At 39.6% G+C, this 20,947-nt stretch overlaps 2 protein-coding genes across 2 annotated transcripts; one reads left to right on the top strand and one right to left on the bottom strand.

Moving 5' to 3' along the window:
• Window positions 1-2,428: 2,428 nt before the first annotated feature.
• LOC139474537 (AP-4 complex subunit beta-1-like) lies at window positions 2,429-7,597 on the bottom strand. Its single transcript, XM_071257593.1, has 2 exons — window positions 7,487-7,597; window positions 2,429-4,983 (listed from the first exon to the last, which is right to left on the bottom strand). The coding sequence occupies exons 1-2, from the start codon at window positions 7,595-7,597 to the stop codon at window positions 3,463-3,465; spliced, it is 1,632 nt and encodes a 543-aa protein (XP_071113694.1). The 3' UTR covers window positions 2,429-3,462.
• Window positions 7,598-12,213: 4,616 nt separating this feature from the next.
• On the top strand, window positions 12,214-13,317 carry LOC139476054 (dentin sialophosphoprotein-like). The gene has a single exon (XM_071259291.1). The coding sequence runs from the start codon at window positions 12,214-12,216 to the stop codon at window positions 13,315-13,317; it is 1,104 nt and encodes a 367-aa protein (XP_071115392.1).
• Window positions 13,318-20,947: the final 7,630 nt, after the last annotated feature.

Genomic DNA, 20,947 nt, shown 5'->3' with positions numbered 1-20,947 from the left:
TCTCTGTGGCACATGTCATTTTTAAGTGGTAAGGTCACCAAAGGCAAGATAGTCCGATCAGCAAGATTCACGCAAAAGAAAAAACACGTTACACAGATCCATAATTTCAAGCATCCGCGAGATAAAAATGCGCCATGCTGACCAGGTCGAATGGGTCAACACGACCAGTCTCACTGTTGTCCAAATTGGCAAGCTTAGTTCACATGTCCGCTCTCTGTATGAGTAGCACGGAACCTCAGCAAGAAAGGGGATACGAGTTGTCTACCCTTTACGAAATTCAATGGAGCGTTCGTAAAATATATTCCACGCTTGTGCACCGAGAAGTGTGACGAATATAATGCCGTGAAACAAGTGATGGAATTACAGCATTGATCGTGCATATGTCTTTGCAGAAAATATTATTTATTATAGAATATCTATGAATCACCACTGATCAATATTTATTTTGTAAATATATCAATCGCCAAAGGAGTTATTCCTGGTGGTGTTATACTATAGTGTATACCATAATATCAACCATGAGTATGTCTCAAGAGACGTGTGTGCGTGCATGTGCGTGCGTGTTTGTGTACGCGCGCGTGTGTGTGTGTGTGTGTGTGCATGCGTTCGCGCACATGTTTATAGGTGTGGGGTAGGCGCTAAACATAATGTTCATTCTTAATAAAGGATAGTTCAACACCACGAGACACTCAAGCGATAACCTCTATTTATGTTAGGTTTCTGATGCCGTCAGCTCAAAGTGATGCAGGTCTTTGATGGTGACCACTTTGGTGAAAACCCAGACAGTGGCGGATCCAGAAGGGAGGTGTTCTTGGGGTGGCCATCCCCCACCCCCGTACCCACCCCTCTTTTTAATGTTAAAAAAATCCTACAATTAATAGTACATGTAGATTTTGGTTGTTAAATGACAAATGGAAGCCCCCTTTTTTCGAAATCCAGGAACCCTCCCTGCCAGAGCCCAGGACTGATGCTAAAAACTCCTGGAATGGAACCCCGGGACTTGCAGGTAACTAAGGTAGTGTCAGGGGCTGGGTGATGGGCTTTGATACAGCTGCCTTGGACACTTATTTTAGTGGGTCTCTAATGATCTACGATAATCTGACAGCTCACAAAAAAACTAACATCTTATAGAATCCTTGATGTCACCATGGTGATGTCATATATTTTCACAACCCTCTCACTCACACATATCAAGGTTGTATAATGTGGACAAATAACAAAAAAGACAACAATTGCAATAAAGTTATGAAATAGAATTATTACCTTAGTCAGGAAACACAATTTACTAGTTGATATATTTCATATTTTTCACATTAAACCACTAATTAATGCTACAGCATATTCTTTAAAGTAACAAACTAAATAAACTAAACTTGTCATCCCATTCCTAATTTTAGTCTTTGGTACATGTGTCCCTTAAAACAAAGAAAAAACAAACACCACCTTGTAGTAATTATATCCAACTTGTAAATGCCTATTATGACTCATATGTCATTTTTGTGTTCTTTAAGAAGTTATTACTGATAGTTTTGTTGGTCTTGCAGGTTAAGGTTGACATAGTGTAAGTACATTTGTTTTTCATGACGAATATTTCAAGTTGGCAGTTGTAACACAGCTGGTGGTCATGAAATTTGATCCCAGTCCCCATCCACTCAACACACTCACTTTTCACACAAAGGTCTTAATACATGGAATATGTATGTAATTCTTTTCAAACATATTCAGGCAAAAACTTGGGTGTCTCACAAGATTTGCTGAAACTTATAGATACGGCGTTATCAAGCCATCAAACGCACTACCACCACGGTAGATGCTGTTAGTAGGGATCATAGGAATCCCCAAATGGGTTCCTGTCAGACTGACTACCAAATGGTTTTACTCCTGTCTTACTGTACATAAAGTCCAATGCTGATCACACAACTAATTATCAATGAACAAACTCAACTTACCAGTCTTCTGATAGATACAATACACCGGAGTATGTACTGACTAGATTTAAAGTAGGACGCATTTACACATGACAATTTTTGACATCGTGAGTTTTCATGCGACGATACGATACACAAAACGTTTTTTTCTGAATTTATGCAAGACGATATACTTGCTGAAGTAAATTATTGACTACTTCTTTAATGAGTGAGTGGGAGTGAGTATGGTTAACAACGCTATAAGCAATATTCCAGCAATATCACTGCTGGGGACACCAGAAATGGGTTTCACACATTGACCTTTTTAATGAAACTACCGGCATTTTTGGGAGTCAAATATCTCAAAATGCTTTATAATTAGTGTGTCAAGTTCACTATTAAAGATAACTGTTACAAACGTGTCTACAGGCAGCATCCCTTTGAACCTGCTCTGAAACATTTATAGCCATGCCGTGATACGTATTGTATCATCCTATGTGTCGGGACCTTTCTGTATCTTTTCACCCCAAACGTATGGGAAAGCTAAAACGACTCTTACAGTGTTGAACATGTTTATTGCTGAATCAGCTCTTTTTTCAGCGATTCACAGGAGTTTGAAGATTGCAATATATGATTTGACTCAAGGTTGATCATTTATGACTAGAGTATATGACTGCTGTCTAATGAGAGTAATATGAAGCCACAACCTGATTGATATACACATGCATACATAATGATATTTATTTAACATTCTCAATGAATTTGAAATAGTGAAAACACATGTCAGCCTGGGATAGAGGTTGTTGCGAACAAGGCAGCATGTTCACAATATGTGACCTAACAAAATAACTTGTATTTTCTTAATGTTGTTCTGTTTATATATCCTCAATCAAATACTAAATAGTGCATGCTTCCCCTTAGGCAACATATATAAATGTGTTTCAGGTAACAAATCTCACAAGCTAACTATTTTGCTAACAAATATTATCAGTACATTCAGTAGGTATGGAAGGAAGCTAAAAAGAAAACTATAGATTTTTATGAATTTTCTAGACAGCTAAGTTCTACTTACTTCTGTATAATAATTATTTTTTATATATCTAAAAAACAATGAAACACCACATTAATCCTCAATGTACTTTAGAGCACTTACCATGTTTACTCCTAGTAGTGAGGCCAAGCAGCAGCACCTACAAACCTAATAACCTACATCATATACAAATGGCATGAGTCCTGTTGATGCCAAGACACTGTAGACCAAGTGTACATTAATGTTCAGTGAATAACAACTATAATTAAATCCTCAACGACCTTATCAAGGGTTATAGAGGTTACTAATATCATACATGAATTCCAACGGGAATGATAAGGTTCTAACTTGCTTTAAAATTTTAAACAATCTTAATCAGCAAAACAAGTCTTAAAAATAAGTCGGCTGCCTATCATATACTTGAATTGTACTGAAACGATATCACAAGTCATGATACATATGAAATATGATACATTGTTTCCGTCTTACTGAATAAATCCAAATTCTTTGATCATCTCTTGATCTCTACTCAGGATCTAAACCACAGATCACGGATTTGGCATACACCACATCTGTCTCTAACAGGCTATAGTAGAACTTTGCCCTGTCTCTCAATGCCCGATTCGAATCACTGATACACGCCTCTAACAGTGACCCCAGAATTGACTGCGTCTCTCCAGGTCGGGAGAAGAAGACTTTGGTGACTGTGTTAAGAAGCTGCTCCTTGAGGTCTGGGTTGTCAATCTCCTCCAGTCTGTCCACAAAGTCTTCTAGAATGTAGGGAACATCCTCTACATGTTGCCCATACTCCCCAAGCAGGTGTAGTAGAGCTATCGTCCCGGAATCATCCTTAACAGTCCTGTGGATGCTGCCCAGGATCAAGATGATGTTCTTGATCCTGTCCTGGTCCTTTAAAGGAACCATCTGTAGGACTTGTAGAACATTTGATACCACTTGACTAGAGGAACTTTCAAGAAGACCTTGGAACTTTTCTAAACAGCTTTGGTTGAGATGCTGGTGAGATCTAGAAATGGTGGCTAGTGCATCTACAGCACATTTGGACACTTCTTTGCATCCATCCGTGCAGTGGAGGCTCAGCTCGTCCAGAATTGCTTGTTCGTTGTTCTGGTTCAGCAGCACAGGTAGAAACTTCATCTTCTTCATCTTCAGGTACGGAGGTTCTTTGTAGCGGCAGAAAAATGACTGATAGTCAGAACAGAACACCTGAAGATGCATTTCAGATAGAGAAGACAAAAAATCTACCACAGAATAGATAAGCTCAATATTGCCAGAACCAAGATGACTCACTATGGCTTCCTTGCCTCTCCGACATATTTCACTTTGTAGATGAGGCATTGGACTTACAATATGCAGAAAGAGTTCCAGGCAGAAGCATACTACAGTACAGCTGTTATGTTTGAGAAAAGGATCAACAAGGTTCATAATGTCAAACACTTCATCATCTGATGAAGGTGTGTATTTCTTTAGAACCATTAATATATTGGCTTGTGACCAAGTCGGGAATTCCTTCACCCTGTTTAACAAATGATGAGCTATATTCTTGTTAAGGACAATGCCTCCCTCATCATGAAGAATCTCCTCAAGAGCAGATATACAGTTGACAACCACAAGTGGATCTGGATCTCGAATCATGGAATACAACTGATCAATGATGTGGCTATCTCGGATGTAACTACAACTGAAATGAAATACTTTGACACTTCCAATTACAGCCGCCCTTCTTACATAGGAACTTTTATCTGACAAAGCTTTCTTAAGAGCCTTGTCTGCAAATTCAAGAATCGATTCCTGCTGTAGGGCGCAGAGTGTTTTAAGAGCAAGACCTCTTAACATTGGGTTACTTTCCTGGCAGTCTTTCAGGAGTGTATTTATGGCAAGTAGGATCATTTCCGGGTCGTTGGCACCATACTGAATGAGGATATGACCAGCCATCTTTTTTATGCACATGTCGGAGTGGGCTAGCAGCTTGACCGCTGAGGGCAACAATGGCGTCAAGTTAGCATTATTGGCACTTAGAGTCATCACCTACGGAAGAAATATTAAAGAACCAATATTTGAATCATGGTAACATGAGTGACTTAATATGTGAAAATAACATGTAAGCCTTTACTACGGCTGAGTATTGAAAATCCATTTCTGTATTTTGATTATACCCAGGGTACATTTCTGTAGTAACCAGTAAAAGATGACCCCTTCAGCTACACTATGATACAGTGAGTTAGTGAGTTTGATTTTACACCTCTTTCAGCAATATTCCAGCAATATCACGGCGGGGGACACCAGAAATGGGCTCCACACATTGTACACATGTCAGGAATCGAACCCGGGTCTTCAGCATGACGAGCGAACGCTTTAACCACTTGGCTACCCGACCTCCCCTAAACTATGATAAAAAGGCTAAAATTGCTTGCAAGTAGTGCACAGGGATTTTAAAAAGGACAGGGAGTTGACTCTTCGAAATCATTGTTTGTCAACAATAGCCGAGAGCTTATTCCGTGAGAGAATTGTCTGCTCAAGTGACCACACCATAGGTGTAAGCTTATCACATTACAGGACTTTTCTCATTTGTAAACAAACGCACTAATTCTGAAATAAGAACAGATTGGCCTAATGCAAGCCTTTTGTTGCACTATACATATTGTTTTGCATAATCATATAGACATACTACTACAGATGCGACAGTGAGGTGTATGACAATATACCTTTACACATCAAATTGACAATATCGCTAGCTCTCCTAAGGGTTTCTGTTCTTGCTTCAGTGAGTGGGTGAGTGGGTTTGGTTTACGCCGCTTTTAACAGTATTCCAGTTATATCACGGCGTGCTTCAGAATAAGTGCGCTTGTTTACAAACAAGACAAAAGTCCCGTCACGTGATAAGCCTACACCTATGGTGTGGTCACTGGAGAAGAAAAATTCTCTAGTGGAATAAGGCGAGCAGAGCCAAGTTAGCTTGGAGGTTATCGGTTATTGTTTACAAACAAAGTTTTAGAACGGTCAACGTCCTGTCCCTTTAATCATCATGGTACAACTTGGTTCATCGCGGTCATCCTGCACTGACATATTATGTTTTCACAAATTAGACAAAGGTCTGCTGTGCTGATTGCTATTTGGTTATCCACAATAATAATCATTAGATTATTATCTGGTGACCAGAGTATATGATTTTTCAGAACTGAGCCCTGAGTAGCCTTTAGATTACACATGAAAAATAATTTACTTACAAAGCTGCTTGGTTCATAAGAAAAAGATAACTTTTTTTTTAAAAAATGGGTTATGTCAGACCCCAAAGGGAATGCATGATTCTAATTTTTAATGAACGGTCAACGAAAACAAAACATGGATCCCTTAGCTCTGAGGGTTATAGCCAAAACGGCACCTCAGCAAAACGGCACTGAGTGAAAACAGCACCGACTGACGAAATCAGCACCTTGCTTTAAGCGAAAATGGCCCACTATTGCCTGGTGAAAAAGGCACCTTACATATATTCTTTTTACCTTGGTACTGAAATATATGAAATTAAACTTACATGGTCGCTTGCAAACATAAATAATTGTGAAATGTTAATACAAGTTTACATTTAAAACTAGCCTTGACTCCAATTTACTTGCCGACTCTGATTGGGAGGCGCAGCGAAACTTATTGTGAAAACATTACATGCTTTGAAGTAAATTAAATGAAATTAAGCTCACATGGTCACTTGGAAACACAAATAAGTGTGAAATGTTAATACAAGTTTACATTAGAAATAAGCCTCTACTCCAATTTATTCTCCAACTCTTATTGGGAGGCGCAACTAAACTTATTGTGAAACCTATTCATGCTTTGAAGTTTTAAATACCTTCACTCAAATTAATTCAATGTCACGCTAAAACAGTCTGGCTTAAATGTTAAGAAATTGGACTACAGGTATACAATATATTTAATATTTATTTTAGTAAGTAGGAAATAAATAGTAATTTTACAGATAATTTATAGATATTCCATATATATATATATGTCCATGGTCCCCTTTCTGCCGGCAGCCGACATTACAAGAATGCATTAATGCATGAGCAAAGTATATGCATACTACTACATATATCGTTCTTATCGTTCTTAAAAATAGAGGTGCCGTTTTCGTCAAATGAGGTGCCGTTTTCGTCAAATGAGGTGCCGTTTTCGTCAAATGAGGTGCCGTTTTCGCCTGAGAAATCGGTGACGTTTTGCGTAGATGTCGTTTTAACCTGCACCCAGCTCCGACGTCTCTTCAATTAGATGTAATGCTCTTCTTTCACTATTCGACATAGCTACGATTCACGCATTCAGAACAGTCTACTGGAGCTTATGAAGGCCGGAGCAAAATCAGCATACTTGTGTAGGCTGTTATGAAGACGTGAATCGTGTGAGTGACCAGAATGAAAGGGAAAGCAGGACATTGGTACAATTTAGCAGCAACTGTAGAATGATGCATTGAGTGGGCATTTAGCGTTTAATTCCGAATTCCTCAAGCAAATTATTACATTAGCAGGGTAGGTTATATACTTACCTTTGACAGGACCGATCGACATGAAGCAAAATCATTCAAACATTCCGGGCTGCTCATTTTTGCTGCAAGAGTATCAATAGTATGTCTACCACCGACAGAAGCTGCCGCCATTTTGAACGTTCATAGGTTGTCACATGACAGGTGTTATAAAAACAGACCAGTAACTAAAACGAACAGAACGAATTACTATACTCGTATATTTCCTCTCCCAAATAACTCAGGAAGACCTTAAATAGAGATTGTAGGTTATTTTATACTAGTTTATTTATGTACCTTTAGTGATAAAAAAAACCTGATATTCCAGATGGGGTTTTTAAGAATGATATTCCAGTCTGGATATTATGTAAAAAAATATATACTTTTTTACAGACTGTATTTACTAATTTTCATAATTAATATCAGTATGAATGGTATTTCATGAGGGTTCTAAGCGTCTTTGGTCAGCAGCATGCCGAGCCCTTATCCGGATGCCACTATGTTGTAAGCTGGATGCCATGAAGTGCTTTTCTGGTACGCGGATACTTTCAATGTATGTATTAAATTGTTGTGGTTTCCTTTCTTCCCAAGAGTGTCAAATCAATACAAAATTTAGCCATAACCTTATAAGCAAGAATGATCATGCGTTCTATGTGAAAATCCCAGCCGCATTTACTTGCACTAGCTGTGTATACAGATGTGACTCGAGAGTTCTTAAGGCGGGGCTTGCCACCGTCTTTATTGGAGAAAAACACACCAGTCAAACCACTCACTTTTATAGAATACATGGACACTTCATGTGGAATTATATGTAATATTTACAGTAATTATTTTTTCGCAATTAAATTTTAAAACTGCTATTTCTGACAATTGTCTAAAATGCATTATACTTTTCACAGAGCCAAAAATATTTCCATTACCATGCAAGTTTTAATCCTGTCATTTTACAAACAAACTTTACTCAGATGACTCCAGCCTTATGTTATATGTAAAGTATCCTTGAACAGTAACACGTGTCCCTGAACAAAAACACGTATCCTTGAACATAAAAACGTATCCCTGAACATAAACACCATGCAGTTTGAGAATGTACAGACTTGTACTGCACTACCAAAATATCAATTTATTTGTCACTATCAGTTTCGTAAGCCAGCGGGGAGGTCTTGTGCTCTTTTAAAGAAGTCAAGCCATACCCAAAGCCTAGACAACATGAAAGAAGATGTACATGGTCCAACTCTATACGTCCCAGTATTCGCATTTTGCGCCCAAATGTCAGCTCTGACTGACGTTCAGTAAAACCTAATGATTTGGACAATATGAACATCGTTGTTGGATTACCAGTTAGCAGAGCTTGGACCGACCGTTCAGTGGCTTACTATATTTCAAAACTACATATTTGAAAGTGGCCAAGTGATGTAAGGAATATTTGGCAATGAGTGAGTGAGTGAGTGTTGTTTTGGCAACCAGAAATGGGCTTCACACATTGTACACGTGGGGTGAATCGAATACGGGTCTTCGGTGTGATGAACGCGTGTTTTAACACCGAGGCTACTCCACCTCCATTTGGCAATGATACTTGTTGCAGCGTTTAGAGTGATCTAATATAATGTGAGTGAAATTTAATTCTGTAAGCGGTGGACACAACATATTTGGGCATTATATGAGCCCCATTGTACCCACCCAATCCTGATTTCAGGTCCAACAACCAGCATGTAAAACTGGGGACCGATTCTCATTACAAACCCAGGAGAACCGCGAAGATCTGGATTGGAATAGGTCGTCAGCAGCCCATGCTGGTCGTAAGAGACGACTAAGGGGGTCGGGTCGTCAGGCTCGCTGACTTGGTTGATGCATGTCATGGTATCACAATTGCGTAAATCGAAGCTCATGAAATATTAATCACTGGATTGCCTGGTCCAGACTCGATTATTTACAGAGCGCCATCATCTACCTGGAATATTGCTGAGTGCGGCGTTCAACAACAAACGTAGAAAATAACAAAACCAAATCCAGGGTCATAGGCTAATCAACGCTCACAACCAAGCATGGCAGGCCACGTGTTTCCGATCACTGGACCATGTAACTAATAATAATGTAGCGGCCATAACAATTCCGAGTCCCGTGATGGGATTCGAACCACGGACCTGATCGGATGTCTACATACTCCCCCATCAACAGTAGGGTACTAGGGTAGTAGGGTACTGAGACTTATTTTGTTCAAATCTAATATGAACGTGCTCAGGCCTACATTGGGCGCCAATGTAGCGGCAATAAAATGTCCGAGTCCCGTGATGGGATTCGAACCACGGGCCTTCTGATCAGAGGTCGGACGCCTTGTCCAAAGCAATTAACCCCGTCAGCAAGGTAAGGATGTCACTTGTGGGGTGACTCCACGTCCTGCTACAATAATAACAAACAAACTCGCAAAAGATTTTTTTTTGCGTGTTTGTTTATTTTTATTATTAGTTACATGGTCATGTGTTCCGATCGACTTTAAACATTGAGGCATTTTCTGAAATAATTCGTAAACAAAATTTTGCTACAGGGAACTGACTTTTGTATTATTTTTGAAAAAATATTTTGTTCCATCTTCATATAGGGACATCAAGGCACCATCATGTCAAGTTCAACCTAAACGGACTAACCTCCATAATAAATGTTATTGCTAACGTTTGGCATTGTTGTAGCGTGATTATTAACTGGTCTTCGTTTGAACGAGTTGACTTGTTTCCATTCCGCCAGGCTCCGTCTCTACATGTTACAAAGTTGACGCAGCGCAGAGAGAGTCGGGGTTCATCAAACATTTTATTTATATGTTGGTTTTATTTGGTCATTATTATTTTATTAAAGTTTTACCAGATTTCCATTGTGAATACAAAAACAACTTTTAAGCAAAATCATTTTCCGGTGTTGCTACGGTAACGGTTGCTAAGTTCAAGACCCGGATCTTTCAATTCATCGTTGACAGAAGCGTATCATTGCTATCACAGTTGTTATTTTATCAGATTTCATCGACCTATTTGAGTTCAAGTGACTTCTTGTTATTGCAGATAGGTTTGTAGATGTTATTTTGCATGTATCCATTTTGTTTTCTCCTGAAATGTCTCCGAATTTGTGTTTGTTACCTTTGTAAACAAAACAGACCATTCTTGACAACTAGGAAATATTAAACATTTTTAGGTCCACTTTGAATACGTTTTCCTTTAGGTTAGTGTTGTATTATCTATTCCTTCATTTACCAGCTTGTTTGCCTATCACATTGAGACGCACGTTGTACGTATTTTACGTATTTCGGTAATTCTGGATCCACCACGGTTGTTTTGACCCCAAAACTGACCTGAATTCTGATCATGTTTATGAACGGCCCCACCCACAAAAAACGACATGTAGACTATCCTGAACCCAGTCTATGACCTTACCCGCAAGTCTGTAGCCCAAGTCTAATAAAATTTCTTTCAGTCAAGTAAGCTTTGCTAGTAAAGGTTCATACAGATCTGGTGAAATGATGGGATGCAGGCTACATCAGTGGGCTAAAACTGCAGTTTTTTGTGAAAACGGCTAGGCAATTGAAGTCCCACCAAATGAAGTCAAGTGACATGTTCAGACACAGCATGTAACAAATATTCACAGACATAGTATATTGGTTGGGGTTTATTAGTTACATGGTCCTGTGTTTTGTGCAAGCAGACTCAAAGTTTTTGGCACAGACTGTAAACCAAACTACAATATTTGCCAGTCCCTATATACAACTGTGCTTTGGGGATTTGCGAATGAGGTCTATCAAGGTTTTAATCATTGAAAGTAAGATCTGGTTGGAATACTTTCTGCAGCTTAGGTCCAGTAGTATTCTGTTAGGTCTGTTAAGCTCAGCTGATGGTTCTTCATATCATAATGTTCACAAAAATCCACTGATAGATGCCAAGAGACAATTGTGGGCCAGTTAACTTGGAAATTTGGAAAGGTGTTTTAAAATGGGGAAGATCAAGTTTTGCACAGAGTTGATAAAGTCATGAAAATTTCCTAATATCATTTTATTGATCTCACACAATCACAACAGTCAGTCCCTCTATGTCCAATGTCTATGATTAGATAGAACGTACATTACCAGTCCCTAAATATTATGTGCTTTGGGGAATTTTATGTGTTCTATTGCAGTTATTTTTTGCAGACAAGTTAAAATATAACATTATAATTTATTTCTAACCCTGTGACAGGGGGGTTGTAGGTTTTTTAACCATCATAAATTGATAAATAATATTGTCATAGTTGTAACTACATGCCTACTAGGGCTGGGGTGGGTAACTCAGGTACTCGGATCAGGTGGTTCCTGAGTAGGACCTGCATTTGGACTTGTCCCAGCCCTAATGCTTACTATTTCTACATGCCTAAACACATTGTTTTTATCCATGAAATATGCTTATAAAGCACAACACCTTATTTATATACTGATAAAACATCAAGGTGTTATGATATAAAGTAATTTCATGTCTATATTGTTGACAGGATTCTGTTGTTGTGACCAACAGTGTGAAGTATTATCTGGATTCTACAGTTTTTCCTGTGTTTCACCTTGATCTGGTGCAAAGATCAACTCTAGAGGTACTCTCATCTAAACAACACACACAATAATGACATGTCCCACAAGAACAAACAGTCATGTAAATAAGGTCAACATGTGACAGTACCTGTATATTTTTCTTTGTGTGAAATGAATCTAAATAAATCCCACATTGATACTTCAGAGACACAACATGCTGTGTCCCAGTGAGAGTTGGGTGAACCTGGATGACCCTCCCTGCCCCGACACTGATGCTGTCATTCCCTCCAGTCCTACAATGAGGTCCACCAGCCTAATATGCCCCACCCCTAGATCCTCCATCTTCTACAATAGCATCCTACAACAGTTTGAACAACCTATTTCCTTCCCATCCTTCATCCCAAGCCAGTATCTGAATATTCATAATGCAGGTTTTTTCAGTCCAAATACTAGTGTGCTTCATTCAGACTATCCTAACTTTACTTCTAACTGTACTGACACTAATGACCTTCCTTCTATGTTTCTGTTAGAGAGCAGACATGTATTCCCCAGCCGAAATCATACATCCCTCCCTGCCGACACTAGTGCAAGAAGCATAGTCCCAAGCCCATGTGATATGTCCCTCCCTGCCGGCACCAGTGCAAGCATGTTCCTCAGCCCATGTGATACATCTCTCCCTGACGACACCAGTGCAAGCATATTCCTCAGCCCATGTGATACATCCCTCCCTGCTGGCATCAGTGCAAGCATAAGCCAAACTTCAATCAGAGGAGGGTTTGTTGATGAACTCTCACCACCTTATTTCATGTCTGTTACTATTTGCAGTGGATCAAGCCTCAGCCAGACCTCATTGGGCCCGGATTTTGATGATTCCACCTTCAGGCCTCTTCATGTTGACAGTGAATGCAGCGTAGACCAAACAGCAATCAGCCAGATCTTAGTGGGCCCAGATTTTGATGATTCATCCTTCCAGCCGCTTCCAATTGACAGTGCATGCAGCCTAGATCAAGCATCGATCAGCCAGACCTCACTGGGCCCAGATTTTGATGATTCATCCTACCAGCCGCTTCCAGTGGACAGTGCATGCAACCTAGATCAAGCATCGATCAGCCAGACATCATTGGGCCCAGATTTTGATGATTCCACCTTCAGCAGTGAATGCAACCTGTCACAAGACTACAGCCAGATTTTGATGAAATCCATTGTTGGCCCTTTTCCTGGGAGCAGTGATCCCAGCCTGTCTCAGACCATCAGCCAAGTATCAAGTATTGAGGATTTCAGTGAATCCATCCTCATAGCCTATTCCTTTCAGCTGTGAATCCAGTCACAAGACATCAGCCAGAAGAAATGAGAGCTTCATCAAAACCTCAATCTCTAGAGAACTTAATGACCCCAAACTTTATCCCAGGCTGCCTAGTTAGAGACACAGATCAAGAGCTTGTGTGGGCTTTTTGAAACATACTGAACATGTAAAAGCAGAAACATGCCCCCCTTTTCAAAATCCTGTATCCTCACTTGTATCATATGACTGTTCTCCACATTTCATTGTTCTCTTGCACTTCTACAACCAAGTTTCTCCCTTGAATTACTCCCAGGATAATAGTGAAGGTTACAGAAAGTTTCCTGATGTGAACCTTGGCTTTATCTCATGTCAAATCCTTTTTCACATCTGCCTTGGTGACCCCTTCCCTTGCTCTTGTACTCAAGATACAGTTTGAGGTCCATATCTCTGTCCAGCAATAGTGTGCCCATTTCTGGTGTCCCCTGCCGTGATATTGCTGGTATATTGCTAAAAGTGGCGTAAATCCATACTCACTCACTCACTCCAGCAATAGTGATCCAGCTTCAGTCAAAACTCCCCCTGCCTCACTGTCTTTTCTACTCTTGTCAGAAATTTCTAATAGATCTTCTGCCCTCCCAAATAGAACCTACTTGAACCACATAGGGCTTCAAGGAGTACTCAAGTACTTGGGCACGGGCTGAGTTTAATGTGACTCGAGTCCAGTTTGAAAGACGCTTGTACTCGCTCAAGGGAGATAACTCTAACCTGTCTTTATGTAACTTTCTTTTTTCATGAGTAAACAATTAAATCAAATAAAAGTGTCAATATCTTTTCGAAACACTACACTTACTTACAACCAGTTCATAAGGATATTTCCTGGTTTAAAAAAGTACTTTATTTCTTGTTTAAAAGGGAGGTTTTACGAAACCATTAAACTGTCCCAAGCAGTAGACCTATTCATTCTAAATTAGCGTCGTAACGTTAATCATTATTAATTCAATATTTTCATAAGATATTTATGACTGTACATCACTTTATTGAATATTAACATTGTGCTACTGTATCTAATTCTAATTATCTCTTCAAATGTTGGGAAAATGTCTTATAGAAGTCTTTCAATGTTTTGTTTTCACTTAAGAAAAAAATACAGACTTGTGAATTTGTAATAACATTGAAAATGTTACTTTTAACTTATCTATATTTTGTCATTTATTGACAATTTCCTTCGGTGCTGACATCAAATTATCTTATTTATCATATAAGGTATACCGAAGAAGCCAGCCCGCCAAAATTCAGTCAATCATCATGCCACAAACATCACGTGGACAATATTTTTTTCACCCTGAACAAGGCATGTGTTACATTGAGATGTAAACAATTTCTTTTCCCAACTTGACAATTCTTATTTCAATGAAACTTCAGCGACAAATTTCAATGGTATTTTCCCCTTCACGTATTGTACCTCCTGAAATCGTTTCAGTGTTGAGCAAGACAGACATGTGCCACGCCTCTTCCTTGTTGCCCAGTGAGCAGTTTCAACTGCCTGTTCCATGTAGTCAAACTCTCAGGTGATATGAGAAGCCAGGAGATTAATCCCAGCCTGATCTCCATGTCTATAGGGATGTATTAATATTATCCACCTTCGTGAGACCTGGAACCTACCACCTATACAACAAGATGCTGGCAAGAAATGTGTGTGGAAAGCTCAAACTGACTTGCCATTTTGTTATGAGCATAGAGAGGTGCAGACAGAGTTAGGATCACAATCAGGACTCGTTTTTACTGCAAACCCTCGTCCAGATCTTGGCTTTAATTGGCACAGATTTTATCAACCAATCTCTTTAATCTTATGTAGGCTAACACATATCTTGTAGCAATGCCTTGATGTACCCTTCTTTTAGTGGGGACAGAGGCTGCTCGATCAGTTGTCTAACTCTATAGTTACATTCCTTGGGGCCCACCAGAAACCTATGATTGTGGGTTTGATTCCCTGTTCGCCCTGATTATGTTTCTAGGTTCGTCAGCACCATAGCCGTGCTCGTGGGTTTCACCAAAGTGGTAATTGTCTGAGACCTGCATCACTTTGGGCTTTCCTCTCACGTAAATGTGGCATGCTGTGATATAACTGGAGTACTGTTTAAAGCAGCGTTAAGCCCCATTTACTCATTCACCCTTCTCTTAAACTCATATAGATTTACCCCATCTTCGGACAGTGCCTTGAGCCATCATCTCATCATTCCCAGTTATCATATACGACCTCACAACTTTATCCCCAGACTTTGTCCCTGTGTAGATATAAGCACATCGTCTTGCAGTGTCTTGATCTATCATTTCGTCATTCCAATATACATTTAAGTCCATCGTCTAGCAGTGCTCTGATCAATCATCTTTTCAATCATCTATAGGTTTAAGCCCTTTGTCTGGCAGTCCCTTGAGCTGTCCATCTCATAACATTCATATTGTCCTGTATCGTGCAGTGCCCTGATCTACCATATCTTCATTATAAAATATTACAATAAATTATATATTTATATAGTGCATCTTATCCCAATACTCCCTGCTCTTTTGTAGATGATGGTCATAAGGGTTGACAGGAAGCTGCTGACATCCACTGGAAGCTCATTCCATAGAGCAGCACCACCTCTGCTGAAGGTTCTGTTTCCTTACATATTGTCTGGACTGACGGCAACACCATCTGTTGTTGGCAAGCAGATTGTAACGCCTGATGAGCCTGGCAGCTGTATTTGGACACGCTGCAGCTTGTGCAGATGACTTTGCTGAATGCCACACAGGAGACTGTTGCAATAGTCTAATCTTGAAATGTAAAATGCATGAATGAAGCATTTGCAGATCCTAAACAGTGCTCCCTCGTCTGCTGTTAAATCTGGATTGAAATCTTTCCTCTTTCAATACCTCTGACTTTCTGACTCTTCATGTATGTGCTTAGAGCATGTCCTCTTTGAGATGCATAATATAGCACAATGCAGATGGCATTATTATTATCATTACTATTACTAACAATGTTTTTTATTTATTTTTCGGATATTTCTTACGTGATGCTTCTCATTTTTACAGATGTTATTCACATAGTTTCTCAAACGGAATGTTGAATTAATGATCGCGACTGGACCTCCTGCATGACTGCATGGTTGAACAATACTGTCACCTACCCGTATATTGGGAATTTGAGGCTTGGAATGCATTAATTTTGAACACTGATGATGAAAATATCAGTTTGTCATCATTCAATTTGAGAAAGTTTGTCATCATCCAACTTTTGATGACAACAATGCAGGCTGTGATTCTGTGGAAGGGCTCACTTATTAATAATGGTGACAATGGTCTGAATCCTAGAATCCTAGATACAGCTGTGTATCTACAGCATGCAGACAAAAACATCAGTTCTTGCAATTCTTCCAACGGATAGTGTGTAAACAGTGAAAAGATCTTAGGTCTTGTAAGCTGATTGAAGGACACCTTGTTGTCATGGACATGCTTTTGCCATCGAGCTGCCACTACTGGCTCATTCAACTTGGAAAGGAAGCGTAGATTTGAGACAGGGCGATAGTTCTTAAACACTTGTTGATCCAGTGATGGCTTTTTCAGTATGAGCATTATTAGGGCATCTTTCAGTGCTGGAGGAGCCTAATTTTGAGCCAGCCACTGATTTACTACTGAAGTGAGGGTTGGCAAGAAACAACCTTGACACTGTAGCCAAGTTGGACAAGGATCAAGACTGCAACATTTTGTGGGACTCTTTGCACAAAGTTATTAAACTTCATCAGCACTGATGGAATCGAAGCATGTCAAGTTGGTCATAGCTTCCATTGCTAGACGAACCCGACGAGTTGCATTTCGCTTCATATTGTCTATTGATGAACTCAGGTTGTCATGGATGTTTTCTTTCTTTTGAGTTAAGAAGTTGATAAATGCATTACTTGAAATACTGCCCTCTGATCTTGAGCATTGTTAATATAAAATATTTTTTATTTTCCTTTTCAGTTCACTTGTTATCAATATTCCTCTGTATGGCATGCTTTTGTTCTGCTTCACATTGAAAGAAATCATACACCTTCAAACCAACTGTTTCAAATCAGTTGAGTAGCGCATCTTTTCAGTCAACAACGAGGTGAACTTTCCTCATACCATTTTGCACCCCCCACTTCTGTTCAATATGTCAACTTGTCAACACGGTAGTCATTGCATCTTATTTGGAGCCAAACAGAATGTTTTGTGTGTTGTTTAACACCGCACTCAGCAATATTCCAGTCATATGACGGAGGTCTCTAAATAAGTAAGTCTGGACCAGACAATCCAGTGATTGACATCATGAGCATCGATCCACGCAATTGGGATATGATGACATGCATCAACCAAGTCAGCGAGCCTGACCAGTATGGCATGCATCTGGTAATGGACAGTATGTCGGGTTTGATCATCTGTCTTTCTAATCTGTGACACTCCTACGTTGCTGCTCTAATTCCGAGAATGGTGCTTCTCTATCTGGTCTGAAAACATGGCTGTACAAGTTGATAGTGTCAGAAACTGTGTGTTGGCCTATTGAAATGTATAGAATGATAATACATCACACCCCATGAGATGTCAGTGTCCTCACATTTTCTACATTGGATATTCCTGGATGCTATAGAAGGTTATTGCATATCTGTCGAGCACACAATACCAGAATGGTCAGAGTGATCATATGTGAAAATCACAGAAACTAAACTTACAAGCTCAAGAGATTATCAATATGCCCATCTTTGTGTGTTGGATGAGACATTTGTAAATTTTTGTAAAATTAATTTGTGTCTGTTCCTGTGCACTTACATTGTTTGCTTTGTCAACATGAACTGGGTGGTTATGCTATCTCCTCATCTTGCAGGGCTGTGGGTGTTGGGAGGCATTTGGGGGCTTTGTGGTGTGGTTCATGTGACCTACCTGTGCTGGTAACAAACTTACTCACTTCATAATTACTAATAGCGCCTCTGGTTACCTGCTCTTCAGCAGGAACCTTTTAGGGGTTACCTGCTTCTCAGTGGTCTTTCATTGCTTTTCAGTCGTGAAATCACAGTACTATGCTGCGTAGGCTAGGCAGCAGCGGTAGTTGCCACACTGCTTTTACAATGCTAGTTTTGTCCAGGCGGTGGTAGTTGCCAGTATGACCAGCAGCGGTAGTTGACTCTTTTTGCTATTAGGCAAAGGCAGTGGTAGTTGTCATGTTGCCAGTTGCGGTAGTTGCCACAATGCTTTTGCACTGCTAGTTGCTATTTTGTCCAGGTAGTTGCCAGCTGTGCAATCAGGGCCTGGGAAGCAGTAGTTGTCATGTCACCGGCAGTGGAAGTTGCCACAATATTTTTACAATGCTAGTTGCTATTTTGGCTTGGCAGCAGTAGTTGACACATATGCTACCAGGGCTGGGCAGCTGCAGCAGATGCAGCTGCCGTGGCAACAGTAGCTTTTTGTATAACTAACTGGTAGCTTAGCAGCCCACAAGCCCATGTGCATCCTTGGCCATTTCATCCACACTTCTCTTGTGTTGTTCTAATAGGCATGGGCATCTTCTGCATGGTCACCCACGTAACCATCCCCATCCCATCCCCACCCCGGCATCAGCGTGTTGTGTGATAACTGCTATATATTTCAGTGGATAAGTTTGTTGGCGGTGAAGGTGTGGCTATAAGGGGAGGTAGAGGCCATCTTTTCTAAATGATAATTGTTTTCTTGTGCAAATAATAATTACAAATCAGTCATAATTTGGTTTTACTGCACAACTTAAAAATCATAATGAATCACTTATGTTTATTGATTTAGGTATGTCATAAAAAGAAACAACTTTAAAAGTCAGTCAAGTTTACTTCACTTATACATCTCTCTCTCTCTCTTGCTGTTCATATGATATTCTATTTGAAATATTACATTATAAAGGTACACACAACATGTATAATCTGCATGGTAAGTATATCAACAATGTGCAGACTGCCTGTTGTGTATTTAAACTGCCAGTAATTACCATGATTACTGTTATTTTATTCAGTGGATATGTTTTGGTGGTGAAGGTGTGGCTATATGGGGAGGTGGAGGCCACTTTAAGTGTAAAACAATGTAATTGTTTTCTTTTTAAAATTATTGACACCTAACTAATTTGGTTTTACATATGTTACATGAAATCAGCATTCATAATAAATTAAATGAATGTTAATATATACACATATCTTTTGTGGACTTATTAAACATAATTTCATTTCAGTGACAATTTTGTCTTATGTTTTTATTCCCCTAATCAGTGAGTGAGTGAGCTGAGTTTAACTCTGCTTTAGCCAGTGTTTCAGTCATATCACAGTACGTCTGCTCAAAGTAAATGTGGCTTGTAGTGGTTTCCCACTATTGAGTGAGTGAGTATGGTTTTACGCTGCTTTTAGCAATATTCCAGCAATATCACGGGAATGTCGGGAATCGGACCCGGGTCTTCGGCGTGACGATGAGCACTTTAACCACTAGGCTACCCAACTGCCCCGATTTCCCACTATTGAAATGCATGAGCACTGGTATTGTTCTGACAGGCTAAGTATCACGATTGGAACAAGAGTGGTCTTTGAACCTGTGACAGGCAGGTCCTGGCATGACAAACACCACTGGGTCACACAAAGGACTGTCACTGGGGAGAGAATCAGTCAGAATGATTCCCATTTGACATAGTTATCCAAATGACACAAATAAATGGTTCTGAATAAACACTGTTTACCAAGATTCATCATGATCCAGTTCCATAAGTAGTGAGATGAAAATAACTATAAAGGGTGGAAACTGGACTGTTATAGTCATTCAAGCCTGAATCAGGCAAAACAAGATTTGAATGCAGGAAACAAGTCTGTTAATCAGTGCATGTTTGACTCACAATAACCCCTAAAGTTACCTCACCAAAAATGTCCTTCCTGTGTTCACCTATCCAAAATATGCTGTTCTTACTCACAAGTCAATGTGATCCTCCTGATTAATGCTAGCTCATACTTAGTCTAAGAAGTATCGGAAAGAGGGTGAGGAACTGAAAATGTGTGCTTCACCCATACACACAGCTAGGAACAGGAACTGTCCATGTTGGCTTAAATTATCTTTCTGCACAAGTTTATCATCTAGTTGTTCAGAACGTCTCAGCATATCCATCAATTCATAACTTTATCCTAAAAAAGGGAAGCAAAACTGCATTACAAATGACATGGACGCAAAAGCAGTAAGTCACAGTTTATTCACAATGTGCTTGAGATGACATATCACTGTTAATACTTCACAAACAAAACGGTCACTATCTTCAGCCAACACTCACAGGTCTGTTTTTGCAATGGTAAGTGTGACATGGAAAAAACATGTCTGCAGATATTTCACAGCCAGTTCCAGTCTATCTGTTAAATCTAAGGCTAAATAAAAACGAATTGTTTCTCGGGCAATGCCCAGGGAAAGGTTCTGGGCAGGCAGTTAATGTTCTGCTCAAGTTTTAAGTGTGTGCTTTTCAGGTTAATATTACCCCTTTCTTGTCTAAAAGTAGAAATTAAAATGTATATGCATTTTTTTGCTACTGTACAGCCCTAGATCAAATAATATATGTATACTTTCATAGTCTCATCCAGGTGCATAACTAAATTTTACACCCAGTTTATAAAGTAACCTGAAA

The sequence above is a fragment of the Haliotis cracherodii genome, unplaced genomic scaffold (assembly GCF_022045235.1).
Source record: "Haliotis cracherodii isolate W230 unplaced genomic scaffold, xgHalCrac1.p SCAF_3, whole genome shotgun sequence".
NCBI classification, from domain to species: Eukaryota; Metazoa; Mollusca; class Gastropoda; order Lepetellida; family Haliotidae; genus Haliotis; species Haliotis cracherodii.
Note: the sequence above shows the minus strand (reverse complement) of the source record. Positions and strands in the feature narration are given on the sequence as shown.